This window comes from Scyliorhinus canicula, chromosome 3, assembly GCF_902713615.1.
Source record: "Scyliorhinus canicula chromosome 3, sScyCan1.1, whole genome shotgun sequence".
NCBI lineage: Eukaryota > Metazoa > Chordata > Chondrichthyes > Carcharhiniformes > Scyliorhinidae > Scyliorhinus > Scyliorhinus canicula.
In genome coordinates, this window is record NC_052148.1 from 123,679,786 (window position 1) to 123,694,894 (window position 15,109).

The 15,109-nt window shown below is 48.2% G+C and overlaps 1 protein-coding gene across 19 annotated transcripts in view; it reads left to right on the forward strand.

The window, feature by feature from the left end:
- fryl (furry homolog, like) overlaps positions 1 to 15,109 on the forward strand; it is a 553,990-nt gene that overhangs the window by 478,693 nt on the left and 60,188 nt on the right. For all 19 annotated transcript variants that reach the window (XR_005459993.1, XM_038791218.1, XM_038791221.1 and 16 more), the window contains one exon: positions 10,243 to 10,450. Coding sequence is in view for 18 of the 19 variants with exons in the window: in XM_038791218.1 (XP_038647146.1) it covers positions 10,243 to 10,450 (208 nt within the window). In the remaining variant the exon portion in view is untranslated. The remainder of the gene's footprint in view (positions 1 to 10,242; positions 10,451 to 15,109) is intronic.

The following is a 15,109-nucleotide window of genomic DNA, read 5'->3' on the forward strand; positions in this document are numbered from 1 at the left end:
ACACCCACATGAAGGGGTTCGACCCATCAACAATGAAAGGACTTGTAGAGGAGCTTGCCGCTGGTGGTGTTCCCATGCATCTGCTGCCCTTGTCCATCTAGGTGGCAATGGTTGTGGATTTGGAAGGTACTGTCGAACGAGTCTTGACAAGCTGCTGCGGTGCATCTTGAAGTACGCTGCTGCCTCTGCGTCAGTGGTGGGAGAAGTCAATGTTGAAGGTGGTGGATGGAGTGAGCTGATTTGTCCTGGATGATGCCAAGCTTCTTGAGCATTGTTGGAAATGCACTCATCCAAGAAAGTGGAGAGTTTTCCATCATACCCTTAATTTGTGAGTTGTGGATGGTGGACAGACTTTGGGATCTATGAGATGAGTTACTCTCTGCAGAACTCCGAGCCTCTGACTTGCTCTTGTAGTCACAGTGTTTATGTGGCTTGTTCAGTTAAATTTTTGGTCAATGGTAATCCCAGGCTGTTGATATTGGGAAATTCAGCAATGATAATGCCATTGCATGTCAAAGGGCAATGGCTAGGTTCTCTCTTGTTGGAAATCATCACTGCTTGGCACTTGTGTGGCACAAATATTACTTGCCACATAGCAACAAAGCCTGAATTGTCGAGGCCTTGTGGCACGGTAGTGCAATGGTTAGCACTGCTGCCTTACGGCGCCGAGGACCTGTATTTGATCCCCGCCCCGGGTCACTGTCCGTGTGGAGTTTGCACATTCTCCCCGTGTTTGTGTGGGTCTCACCCCCACACCCAAGGATGTGCAAAGTGGAGTGGCCAAACTAAATACCCTTAATTGGAAAAAAAAGAATTGGGGACTCTAAAACATTTTTAATGAATTGTCGAGGTTTTGCTGCACATGGACACTTCAGTGCAAATGGCACTAAACATTGTGCAATCATCCACCAACGCCCTCACTTCTGACCTAATGACGGTGGAAGGTCATTGATGAAACAGGTTGGGCCTAGGACACTACCCTGAGGAACTCGAACAACCACATCCATCTTCCTTTGTGCTAGGTATGACTGTCGATCGAGGATTTTCCTCTGATTCCCATTTGATAGGATTCCTTGATGCCATACTCCGTCAAATGCTGCATTGGTGTCAAGGGCAGTCACTCTCACCTCACCTCTTGAGTTCAGTTCTTTATTCCAAGTTTGGACAAAGGCTTCAATGAGGTCATGATCTGAGTAGCCCTGACAGAATCCCAACAGAGCACCAGTAAACAGTGTTTTGCTGAAAAAAGAGGTCGACCTCTTCTCAAGATACTTTCAAGAAGGTAAAGAAGAAATTACAGTTCTAGAGTGCCTTTGGCAAAATCAGAGATCCCATAGCACGTCAGATCAATTGAAGTACTTTGGAAGTGGTATCACGATAGTAATACGGGAAAACAAGGCAGCCATGTTCTGCACAAAGCTTTACAAACGACAATGAGATGAAGATCAATATATGCTGGCATGCCATAAGAATTCCCTGCTTTAGAATGAGACTGAGATCTACTACATCCAGCTGAAAGAGCAGATCACATCTCTGTTTACCTCCCATCCAAAAGGCTGCACCTCCAGAACTACAGCACTTCTTCGGTATGAAGACACTGAAGTGTCAGTCTAGATTATGTTTCTGGAGTGAGCCATGGTTCACATAATTTAATTCTGTTCCTTGAATTAGTGACTGAAATAATGAAGGAACTTGCGTCATGTATTACCGTACTTATAGTAGCTTAGCTTTTGCAGGTTGCAGCAAACTGCTTTTGTTCCATGCATTCTGTCTGTCCATATCTTTATAAGAACTAGGAGCAGGAGTAGGCCATCTGGCCCCTCGAGCCTGCTCTGCCATTCAATTAGATCATGGGTGATCTTTTGTGGACTCAGCTCCACTTTCCTGCCCAAAAAACAATCTATCTTTACCTTGAAAACATGTAATGAAGGAGCCTCAACTGCTTCACTGGGCGGGGAATTCCATAGATTCACAACCCTTTGGGTGAAGAAGTTCCTCCTAAACTCAGTCATAAATCTACTTCCCCTTATTTTGAGGCCATGCTCCCTAGTTCTGCTTTCACCCACCAGTGGAAACAACCTGCCCGCATCTATCCTATCTATTCCCTTCATAATGTTGTATGTTTCTGTAAGATCCCCCCCGCATCCTTCTAAATTCTAACGAGTACAGTCCCAGTCTACTCAACCTCTCCTCGTAATCCAACCCCTTCAGATCTGGATTAACCTAGTGAATCTCCTCTGCACACCCTCCAGCTCCAGTACATCCTTTCTCAGGTAAGGAGACCAAAACTGAACACAATACTCGAGGTGTAGCCTCACTAACACCTTTATACAGTTGCAGCATAACCTCCCTAGTCTCAACCCCCCCCCCCCCCCCCCCCCCCCCCCCTCTAGCAATGAGGTACAAAACTCCATTCACCTTCTTAATCACCTGTTGCACCTGTAAACCAACTTTTTGCGACTCATGCACTAGGACACCCAGGGCCCTCTGCACAGGCTCCAATACATTTCTATACCTTCCACTGTGAAACATGTATTGGTTGAAGAAAGATATTTTAGTATCCAGTGCAATAAGGATCTCCTTGCTGGCGGTGAAATTGAGGCCATGCGCGTCCTCAGAAGAACAGATTTTTTAATGTCATAGTGTCACTATGGCATGGAAGGAAGCCTTTCGGCCCATTGAGTATGTCAGCTCTCTGTACACCAGTCTAATCAGATCCATTCCTGTGTTTTATCCCTGTAGCCTGCTAGTTTATTTCAAGTACCCATCCAATTTCCTTTTTGAAATCATTCATAATTTCTGCTTTCCCCACACTTGTAGGCGGCAACTTCCAGGTCATCATCACTCACTGTTTGAAAAAAAAGTCTTCCTCATATCACCATGCATCTCTTGCACAAAAACTTAAATTTGTCTCCTGTAGTCCTGGATTGCGCTAAAATGTGACCCCCCTCACTCTACAAATTCTGTCAGAAGTATTGAACCTTTCATCCTCTGTTTTTTTCAGAATTTTCTTCTTGCTCTGAGGGTAGCACAAGTGGATAGCACTGTGGCTTCACAGCGCCAGGGTCCCAGGTTCAATTCCCCGCTGGGTCACTGTCTGTGCGGAGTCTGCACTTTCTCCCCGTGTCTGCGTGGGTTTCCTCCGGGTGCTCCGGTTTCCTTCCACAGTCCAAAGACATGCAGGATAGGTGGATTGGCCATGATAAATTGCCCTGAGTGGCCAAAAAGGTTAGATGGGGTTATTGAGTTACGGGAATAGGGTGGAAGTGAGGGCTTAAGTGGTTCGGTGCAGACTCGATGGGCCGAATGTCTTCCTGCACTGTATGTTTTATGTTCTTTCATAGAAAATAGGAGCAGGAGGATGTCATTCGGCCCTTGAAGCCTGCTCCGCCATTCATTATGATCATGGTTGAACATCCAACTCAAAGCCTAATCCCACGTTCCCCCCCATATCATGATCCACGTCGGCCTAAGTGCTATATTTAGTTGCTTCTTGCATTCAAAACATGCAATGTTTTAGCCTCAACTACTTCCTGTGGTAATGAATTCCACAGGTCGACCACACTCTGGGTGAAAAAAGTTCTCCTCATGATCTCTGTCTTAAATGGTCTACCCCGTATCCTCACACTTGTGACCCTGATTCTAGGCACACCCACCATCGGGAACATACTTCCTGCGTCTACCCTGTCTAGTCCTGTTCGAATTTTATAGGTTTCAACCTAGATAAATGTGAAGTGATTCATTATGGAAGGTTGAATTTGAATGCTGAATACAAGGTAAAAGGCAAGATTCTTGGAAGTGTGGAGGAACAGAGGGATCTTGGGGTCTATGTTCATAGATCCCTCAAAGTTGCGAACCAGGTTGATAGGGTTGGTAAGAAGGCGAATGGTGTGTTGGCTTTCATTAACAGGGGGATTGAGTTTATGAGCTGTGAGGATTTGCTGCACCTTTATAAAACCAGGTTAGACCACACTTGGAATATTGAATATCCCGTTCTGGTCGCCTCATTATAGGAAGGATGTGGATGCTTTGGAGTGGGTGCAGTGGAGATTTACCAGGATGCTGCCTGGACTGGAGGGAATGCTGCCAGTATCTCTGGCAGCAGCGCACCCCTCCCCAATGAACTCGATGCATTCTATGCTCGGTTCGAGCAGGTAACCAACAATCCGCTGTCGAGTGCCCCAGCAGCCCATAATTCACCCATACGCACCATCACAGCTTCCAAAGTCAGATCGGCCTTCCTGAAAGTGAACCCGCGGAAGGCGACGGGCCCGGACGGGATCCCTGGTCGTGCACTCAGAGCCTGCGCGGACCAGCTGGCAGAGGTATACACAGACATCTTTAACGTGTCCCTACTCCACTCCGAGGTCCCCACCTGCTTCAAGAAGACCACCATCATACCGGTACCAAAGAAGAACCAGGCAACGTGCCTCAATGACTACCGTCCGGTGGCCCTGACTTCAGTCGTAATGAAGTGCTTTGAAAGGTTGATCATGAAGCGCATCACCTCCATACTCCCAGAACACCTTGATCCACTTCAATTTGCATACCGCTGCAACCGGTCCACATCAGACGGCATTTCCCTGGCCCTACACTCATCCCTAGAGCATCTCGAAAACAAGGACTCCTACATCAGACTCCTATTTATTGACTACATCTCCGCCTTCAACACCATAATCCCAGCCAAGCTCATATCAAAGCTCCAAAACCTAGGACTTGGCTCTCCACTCTGAAACTGGATCCTCGATTTTCTGATCAACAGACCACAATCAGTAAAAATGAACACCAACACCTCCTCCTCAATACCGGGGCCCCGCAAGGCTGCGTACATAGGCCCCTACTCTACTCCCTGTACACACACGACTGCATCGCAAAACTTGGTTTCAACTCCATCTACAAGTTTGCTGACGATACAACCATAGTGGGCCAGATCTCTAATAACGACAGGTCAGAATACAGGAGGGAGATAGAGAACCTAGTGGAGTGGTGTAACGACAACAATCTTTCCCTCAATACTGGCAAAACTAAAAAGCTGGTCATTGACTTCAGGAAGCAAAGTACTGTACACACCCCTGTCAGCATCAACGGGGCCGAGGTGGAGATGGTTAGCAGTTTCAAATTCCTATGGGTGCACATCTCCAAAAATCTGTCCTGGTCCACTCACGTCGACGCTATCACCAAGAAAGCACAACAGCGCCTATACTTCCTCAGGAAACTAAGGAAATTCAGCATGTCCACATTAACCCTTACCAACTTTTACAGATGCACCATAGAAAGCATCCTATCTGGCTGCATCACAGCCTGGTATGGCAACTGCTCAGCCCAGGACCGCACGAAACTTCAGAGAGTCATGAATGCCGCCCAGTCCATCACACGAACCTGCCTCCCATCCATTGACTCCATCTACACCTCCCGCTGCCTGGGGAAAGCGGGCAGCATAATCAAAGATCCCTCCCACCCGGCTTACTCACTCTTCCAACTTCTTCCATCGGGCAGGAGACACAGAAGTCTGAGAACACGCACGAACAGACTCAAAAACAGCTTCTTCCCCACTGTCACCAGACTCCTAAATGACCCTCTTATTGACTGACCTCATTAATACTACACCCTGTATGCTTCATCCGATGCCAGTGCTTATGTAGTTACATTGTATATCTTGTGTTGCCCTATTATGCATTTTCTTTGCCACTCATTTGCCATTCACTCAACTTGTCTGAATCACACTGAAGGATCTCTGCATCGTCCTCACAGACCACACACACACACATCCAACTTGGTGTCACCTGCAAATTTGGAGTTCTCCTATCTTGATCCCTCATCTAAATCATGAATCCATCTCAGTCTCCTCCGGAGGTCCCCAGCATCATCGATGTCAGTCTAGAGCCAGTACAATTCACTCCACGTGATATCAAGAAATGGCTGAAGGCACTGGATACTGCAAAGGCGATGGGCCCTGACAATATTCTGGCAATAGTACTGAAGACTTGTGCTGCAGAACTCGCTATACCCCTAGCCAAACTGTTCCAGTACAGCTACAACACTGGCATCTACCCGGCAATTTGGAAAATTGCCCAGCTGTGTCCTGGACACAAAAGACAGGACAAATGCAACCCAGCCAATTACAGCTCTGATAGCCTACTCTCAATCATTAGCAAAGTGATGGAAGGAGTCATCAACAGGCACTTACTGAGCAATAAAACTGCTCACGGACGCTCAGTTTGGGTTCCGCCAGGGTCATTCAGCTCCTGACCTCATTACAGCCTTGGTTGAAACATAGAAAAAATAGCTGAATGACAGGTGAGGTGAGAGTGACTGCCCTTGACATCGAGGCAGCATATGACCAAGTATGGCATCAAGGAGCCCTAGCTAAAGTGGAGTCGATGGGAATCAGGAGGAAAACTCTCTGCTGGTTGGAGTCATATCTGGCACAAAGGAAGATAGTTGTGGTGGTTGAAGGTCAATCATTTCAGCTCCAGGACATCACTGCAGTAGTTTCTCAGGGTAGTGTCCTAAGCCCAACCATCTTCAGCTACTTCATCAATGATCTCCTTTCCGTCATAAGGTCAGAAGTGGGGATGTTTGCAGATGACTGCACAATGTTCAGCACCATTCGCTACTGCTCAGATAATGAAGCAGTTCATGTCTAAATGCAGCAAGACTTGGACAATATCCAGGCTTGAGCTGGCAAATGACAAGTTACATTCACACCACACAAGTGCAGGCAATGACCATCTCCTGCAAGAGAGGATCTAACCACCGCCCCTTGACAGTCAATGGCATCATCACCGCTGAATCCCCACAGTCAACATCCTGGGGGTTAACATTGATCAGAAACTGAACTGAACTAGCCATATTAATATTGTAACTACCAGGGCAGATCAAAGGCTAGGAATCCTACGGTGAGTAAGTCATCTCCTGACCCCCCCCAAAAAGCCTGGCCACCATCTACAAGGCGCAAGTCAGGAGTGTAATGGAATACTCTCCACTTGCCTGGATGAGTATAGCTCCAACAACACTCAAGAAGCTCGACACTATCCAGAACAAGTTGATTATTCCTCCTTCCACAAACATTCAAACCCTCCATCATCGACGAACAGTGGCAGCCGTGTGTACCATCTAAAAGATGCACTGCAGTAACTCACCAAAGTTCTTGAGACAGCACTTTCTAAACCCATGACCACTACCATCGAGAAGGACAAGAGCAGCAGATACCTGGGAACCCCACCACCTGTTTCCCTCCAAGTCACTCACCACCCTGATTTGGAAATATATCACCGTTCCTTCACTGTCGCTGGGGCAAAATCCTGGAACTCCCTCCCTAACAGCACAGTGGATGTACCTACACCTCAGGACTGTAGCGGTTCAAGAAGGCAACTCGCCACCACCTTCTGAAGTGCAACTAGGAATGGGCAATAAATGCTGGCCTAACCAGTGACGCCCACATCCCGTATATATGTATAGATATAGTGAATAGCTGGGGTCCCAGCATCAAACCCTGTGGTACCCCAGTAGTCACTGCCTGACAATTTAAAGACGACCCGTTAATTCCTACATTTTGTTTCTTGTCTGCCAACCAGTTTTCTATCCATCTCCATACACTCCCCCTTATCATATGTGCTTTAATTTTACACACTAATGCGGGACTTTGTCAAAAGCCTTCTGCAATTCAAAATATACACACCCACTGGCTCCCCCTCGTCAACTCTATTAGTTGCATCCTCAAAGAATTCGAATAGATTTGTCAAATTTCATGGGAATTGTAAAAAAAATCCTGGGAAAGCATTCTGCTCATGATTGGTTCGCATAGCAACCTGCACTACTGACAGGATGTTAGTTACTCTGCTTGTTGCCAATTCATCCATTTTATTCAGCATTTAAACAAAGAGTCACAAGCATGCAATCCAAGGCAAGAGGTTTGTGGCCCAGATAGAGTCCAAAAGATTCACTGCTATAGGAAAAAGTGACTATACTAGGTAATATGTAGCTGGGGTTAGTAAAATTGATAACCAGGATAGCAACTGCAAGTTAAATTTTCATGATTTGTGTAATATCGCATTAATCCAAGACTCGTTGCAATGCCACATTCTTCTACAGCATGCTTTCTAAGGATCTCGAATGGAAATAGCTACTTTTGTAACTCAGTCTTTTCTCCTTTTTCAATGGACTTTGCTGCCCCTAAGCACTGCGTTTGATTTGCTTCTTAGCATAGACTTCTTCAATCTTGATGACTTGCACTGCCTTGTCAAGATTTATTATAAAATTGCTGCAACAGTTAGATGAGATTTAAAAATTTGGCAACCATTCCATTGCAGTCTTCCTGCTGTGAAGTTCAAATTGAAAACCCAAGCCAATTAAGGGCAAAATTCATGCCATTTTCTAAGAGATGTTCAGTAATTATTCTGCTCTGCAGTTTTCGGAAGATGATTGTTTTGTTGCTTTATTTTGAGATCATTCATTGTTTTTGTTCTGTGCGATTATTTGCACCCATTATCTTATCCGAGCAATGTGGAAGATAAAGAACAAATGATTAACCTCAGCTGTACAGCAGGTGCAATGAAATAATTCACTGAGTAAAATGAAAAAAATGATTGATATGTCAATTAACAGAAGAAGATAGATGACAAAGAGGAAATGTTAAGGAACATGGTAAACGTGAATCCCATTAAATTGATTGTGCTTGTAAATTGACATCTTGATGCATCCAACCTCTTGAAATAGACCCTACTTAAGATAATTAGAAATGCTGTCTACGACAGCAAAAAGTCTGTGCCTTTTCCAAGAGAAACATTTCACATAGTGCATGCAGCTACCAACTGCGTCTATATGCAGATAATCTGCCAGCTAACACACAGTAGCTGTTCGACTGCACTTGAAACAAAGTGCTGCCTAACATTTGTAGAAATGTTATCTGCATTAAGTAGAAATAGTCTCAGATATATTTACTCTGCATGCTTTGTAAGAATATTCAGTAAACTTGAACAGTGAGTATTTATTTTTATAAATTCTGATTTATTATTTGGGTAGATTTCCTCCATTTTCTAGCTTTCTCTAGAATAAAAGATACATGAGGGGGAACAAATATATTGACATGTCTTAAATTCAAAACATCTTTTTAGTAATGATTTTGGTTTAAGAATCAGTTTATTGATTTTACCAGCAGTAAAAGATTCTGTGAACCAATATGTAATTACATTGTTCTGATCAAATATAGTAGTGGAATGTTGCACCGAGTAAAGGTTTAAATTAAACTATGCTCTATACCTTGCAGCATTATTGTCATTTACTACCGTGTGCATTTCTCCAGTAGGATGTCAGTGGTATTTCTGCATCTTTCAGAGAATGTCCTGAAGTGTCTGTGATTGCATTTACTTCTTAAATTTTAGTTCATAGTATTTAACATTATTTAATATTAGAATGCTTCTGCATGTGATTGCATTAGCACTTGTAGGGAAAGTTACAAAAGACAATCCTTATTCTCCTTTGCAACTTATTGCAAACTGTAATGTTGCAGTCATGGCTTAAGGAATATATCCTGTGTATATTTATGTTCCCGCTCATTTCTAGAGCTCCTTGCTGCCCTGAATCACAACACTGTCATCCTTTATGCCGGAGAAGTGGGAAACCTTAGAACATTGACTTCTCCATGACTGTTGTCAATATAATATACCCAGGGTGTGCTGATTGGTGGGTCTAGTCCTGGCACTTTTTTCTTAATTAAAATGTCCGCGAGGTCAGGTTTTCCATGGATCACCCTTTCCAATTTGATCATCCAGTATTTTATTACAATAGTTATCAGCTGCCAAGAGTAATATATTTATTAAAGTGAACCCTTCTTATGCTATGTCTATAGTGTTTCATTATTTTCTAAAGAAACAATTAAAGAACTAGGACAATATCATTGCCTGCAGCCAATTACTTTGGATTTAGAATTTCTGTTGAGACTTTAGTAAAAATGTTTTCTTCAGCAATATAAACCATATTTTGCTACAATCTATGCAATGAAAAGTTGTGTACCTCAGAATAGGCTTGGAAGGCAAACGCAGGAAAAAGTGTTAATTATAAAATTGAATTATTGAAAAATATAATCAATCATTTCATTTCCAGTGCAGCACTGGTTACTAGTTTAATCGTAAAAACATATTGTAATGAGTCTTCAGTACTATCAACTAAAACAAATATAGAGTTGGTTTCCTACCTAATTTAGACCCTTTACTTTGAACATCTATTTCGTATCTTTTTCAGTCAAGACGAAGGAGACCAGGAAGGATTTCCTGAAATTCAAGTCTCACCACCGCCATCACCTTTCCTCTCTGCTATCTTATCTGCTTTCCAACCAGTGGCTTATGAGGATGAGGAGGAAGCTTGGCGTTGCCATGTCAATCAGATGCTGTCAGATACAGATGGATCCTGTGCAGTACATACATTTCACGTGTTCTCTAGACTGTTTCAGGTCAGTGGTCTATTACCTGATGATGAGAATTTTTTGAGGAAATGACAGATTAGAGATGTGGATTCAGTAAGTACAGTAAATGTTGTGCCAGCCAAAGACATTTGCTTTACTCAAAGTTGTTGAAGCTGAATTTGTCAGTTGGAATGTTCTAACTGACACCTGCAAGTCATCGATAATTAACAATGATATGAAGATATTTCTGACGCGAAAATAGACTTAGACTATTTATGTATCTCAGGGCATCTCATATTTTTGGATCAAAAATATAATTAGGTAAAATTAAGTGTTTTGAAAATATAAGGCTTTCCTTTTAAGCAATGTTTTTGCAATATTTACAAATAGTGTCTTCAGACAAGAATTATTACGGGGAAGAAATTTAATATTCCTCCATTCTGAGTGGCAAAAATATGTATGCTGCAATATACCTACACCAGTTTCATGTTGTGATCAAGATATGTGGTATTCACTGACCCTTTCATAATGTCCCTCATTGATGCTGGGACAACAGCAACTTATATTTATATGGTATTTTTAAGGTAGAAAATGTCTGAAATTAGCGAAAAGTAATTGGCTAAAAACTGGATAATGAACCAAAGAAGACGCAGTTAGGAGGTGTGGAAAAAGCTTGCTCACAGATGTAGGTTTTGAAGAGGATTTTAAAGGGGAAAAGGCTTAAGAGAATTCCAGGAGCAGACGTGAGCACAGCTGTTAAAGGAGGCCACAGATGAAAGAACAGGGGCGCGATTCTCCCCACCCGCGGAAAATCACGGCCGACTTTGTCAACGGCCCGACACAGCCCCGTTCCCGAGGTATTCACACCCGGGAAATGGGCTAGAAACGGAGCCGCGGCAATTACGTTCCAGATGACGTTGGAACGTGGCGACGCCATGAACACGCCCACGTGATGCCGCCCGCGTCGTAAAAATGCGCGGGCGAGCACAGCAGCAGGAGGCCAGAGGTGTCGGAGCCACGGAGGGCAGCCCCGAGGTTCACAGAGGCTGACGTCAAGACGCTGCTCGATGAAGTTGAGTAGAGGAGGGGCATCATCCGCCCTGGAAGAGGGCATCCCACCCTGCAAGCGTGGTGCGCCAGGCCTGGCGAGAGGTGGCTGCTGCCGTGAGTGCTGTGGGACAGACCCCTCGCTCTGAGGAGCAGTGCCGCAAAAAGCTGCACGACCTCACCAGGGCTGCCAGGGTAAGTGTCAAGAGGGTGCCCCCGGGTCATAACCATCCCCCCTCCCCCCCCTTTACTTAATCACCCACCTCCCCCCCCGGCACGGGGGGTGGAGGGGGATTGGGGCAGAGTGACTGGAGGGTGGTTCACTAAGTAGTCACAGACCCAGCGCTCTGGCCCCCCTGGAGAGATGCAATGGTCTTGTTACAACTTGACCCCCAACCTGTGCCAGTATCTGATACCTGCCGTATTGTAATGATCTACCTATGCCCCCTCCCCCAACAGGACAAGACCGCTCACAACAACCGTGAGCGGAACAAGACTGGAGGCGGTTCGCCCATTCTACACCCCCTCACTACGTTCGAGCAGAGGGCACTGGACCTTGTTGGGGGATCTGCCACCCGGGAGGTCGTGCAATGCGAGGTTGGCGGAGCTGCACCAAGTGAGACAGCCCTGCATGACAAACCCCCCCCCCCCCCCCCCCCCCCATCCTCTGTCCCTTCGCACTCTGCCCACTGGGACACCTCCCCTATCCTCTGTCCCTTCACACCCTGCCCACTGGGACACCTCCCCCATCCTCTGTCCCTTCACACTCTGCCCACTGGGACCGGCCGAGCATCTCTAAATAACCCGTTTCATTCTCTTCCCTAGGACGTGATGCCGTACGACCAGGGCCGACTGCCTCCAGGCGGAGACAGGCATCTGCCCCCACCGCACCCAGGGCCGCACGACAGAGGGTGCCCGATCAGCGGGGAGTCCCAACCTCCCCCACAGAATCTGTGGAGCAGGACGCCCAGAGGGCGGCGATAGAGGGAGAGAGACAAATGGCCCGCGAACGCCCTGCGGCCTCTCAGTGGGCCGATGAAATAGAGGAGGCGTGCACCCAAGACGACCTCGAGCTTGTGGCACAGCTATCTCCCATACTATCCACCATCCCAGAGACAATCAGCCCAGTTGGGCTATTTTGTAATGAGGCTCCTGGGTCGCACATCACAGCTGAGCAGGTACAGCAGGTGGAGGTCGGAGCAGCCGAGGGCCCGGACTGGCGGAGGGCAGGCCAGGCCCAGCATCCAGCTGGCTCCCAGACGTTTTCTGAGTTCCTGGAGTTTCTCAACCCACCCGCACAGCCGATGCATCAAGAAACCCAGGGACACAATGACGGGATGAGGGCTGTGTTCCAGCATCTGCAGATGCAGTTAGAGGAGTCGAACCGCGTCCAGGAGCAGGGAGTGGTGCCGCTCATGGCAGCAACCCAGGCCGACACCGCACGGGTGGCATCCGCGGTGGAGGCAATGGGTCAGGTTATGCAAGGCGTTGGGCTTAATGTGCACGCGTCATCCTCGGCCCTGGAGAGGGTTGCCCTCTCACAGGCAGCAATGCGCCAGAGCCAACACGACATTGCAGGCGCGCTGCGGGCCTTGGCCGAGTCTCAGCAGGTCATGGCCCAGTCGCAGCACGCCATGGCACAGTCACAGCAGTCGATGGCACAGTCCCAGCAGTCAGTCGTGGAGAGCATCAACCGCCTGACACACTTGCTGGATGGCATCGTGCACTCACAGGTTGAGATCGCACAGTCCCTGGCGGGAATGTCTAACTCCCTGGACTCCGTCTCTGCAAACCTTCGGATCCTGGTGGATACCGTTGCAGGCCTCCAGGACTGGCAGCGCCAGGTGTTGGTGGCGCGACGGGGCACCTCCCCGCTCGCACCTCTATCCCACAGTGAGGCCCGAGGGACACAGGGCTCCCCGAGGGAGGAGGAGGTTTCGGGGCCTGTCCCATTAACTCCATCACGGGACGTCCCGGAATGCTCGGCCTTCCCCCGTCCCATCCCTGGTGCATCGGGTGTGCAGCGGGCAGAGCAGGGTGGCACAACATCACCCGAGACGCCCGCAGAGCAGCCTGGCCCATCAAGGCCGGGTCGCCCCAGGAAACGCTTGCCGAAGGAGAAACAAGTCGAAGGGGGCGATTCACAGCAGTCCTCCTCCACTCCTGCTGTATCATCTGGGGAATCACTTAGACGTAGTGGTAGGGCCCGTAAGGCAACAAAGAGAGACACCGAGTAAGTTGGCACGGGTGAAGGGCACAGTTTAGTTGTAGGGGCTAGGGCATCTGTAAATTATTGTTAACATTAAACGCACTGTTCCACCTTACTTGTAATACCGTGTGATTGTTCCACAGCCGCAGGGATCGTGATGGTGACCGAGTGTCGCTGGGGTTGACGAGCGGTGAAACTTCGGTGCCGCGGGTGTGTAGTCCCTTCCCCCTCCACCCCCTCCCACAGCTAGCCCACGCGGGCACGTGATGGAGTGTCCGTGACGAACTCAGCGGCCACCAAAGTGGATGGTTCAGCTTTTGCCATGTGTCAGACTCTCTCTGACAAGGTGGTGGCAGTTGTGTGTTGACCCTCTGCGCGACTGGCGATGCAGGTGGTGGTTTGGTGTTCAGCGGGGACGTCGCATGCGACGCGTGAACCGTGCTGCCACCAAGGCGTTGCGTCCTCGCCGGGTCCAATGTGCCGCCTCCTGGGCATCACCAGCACCTGGGTTGTGTCTGCGTGCTGCGCCTGCCACTCCGCCAGCCTCCTCCCTCTCCTCCTCCTCTGTGCTGGCACCACTGCCACTGGCTTCTCCCTCCGCCTCCTGCAGCAGGGCATCTCCCCTCTGCATCGCGATGTTGTGCAGTGCACAGCAGACCGCAACAGTGCGAGCGACCTTGTTGGGCTGGTGCTGCAGGGCCCCTCCGGAGTGGTCCAGGCACCTGAATCTCATCTTCAGGAGCCCAAGGCAGCGCTCCACCACACCCCTGGTTGCTGCATGGGCCTCGTTGTATCGGGTTTTCGCATTAGTCTGAGGCCTCCGTATAGGCGTCATCAGCCAAGACCTCAGCGGATAACCCGTCGCCCAGCAACCAGCCTCTCAGCCAGGGGGGACGTCCCTCAAACATCGCAGGGATGTACGACTGCGCCAGTATGTAGGAGTCATGCACACTCCCTGGGAACCTTGCACAGACGTTCATGAACCTCATGTGGCGGTCGCATACCACCTGGATATTCATGGAGTATGACCCCCTCCTGTTTGTGAAGACCTCCCTGTCCCCTGCAGGCGGGCGCATGGGGACGTGAACACAATCGATTGCACCCTGCACCATCGGTATCCCGGCCACGCTGGCAAATCCACGAGCTCGTGAATCTTGACTTGCTCGGTCCTCGGGAAAGGTGACGTAGCGATCAGTGATGGCATAGAGGGCATCGGTCACATCCCGGATGCACCTGTGCACCGATGACTGGGAGATCCCGGCGAGGTCCCCACTCGGAGACTGGAAGGAGCCGGTCGCATAGAAGTCAAGAGCGACCGTCACCCTGACGGCAACCGGGATCGCGTGTCCTCCCCCCGTTCCACGTGGGGCGAGGTGACAGATATGTGTCACCGTCCCCCTACTCAGCCGGAGTCTCCTCCTGCAGGTGATGTCCGTCATTGTTAGGAAAGA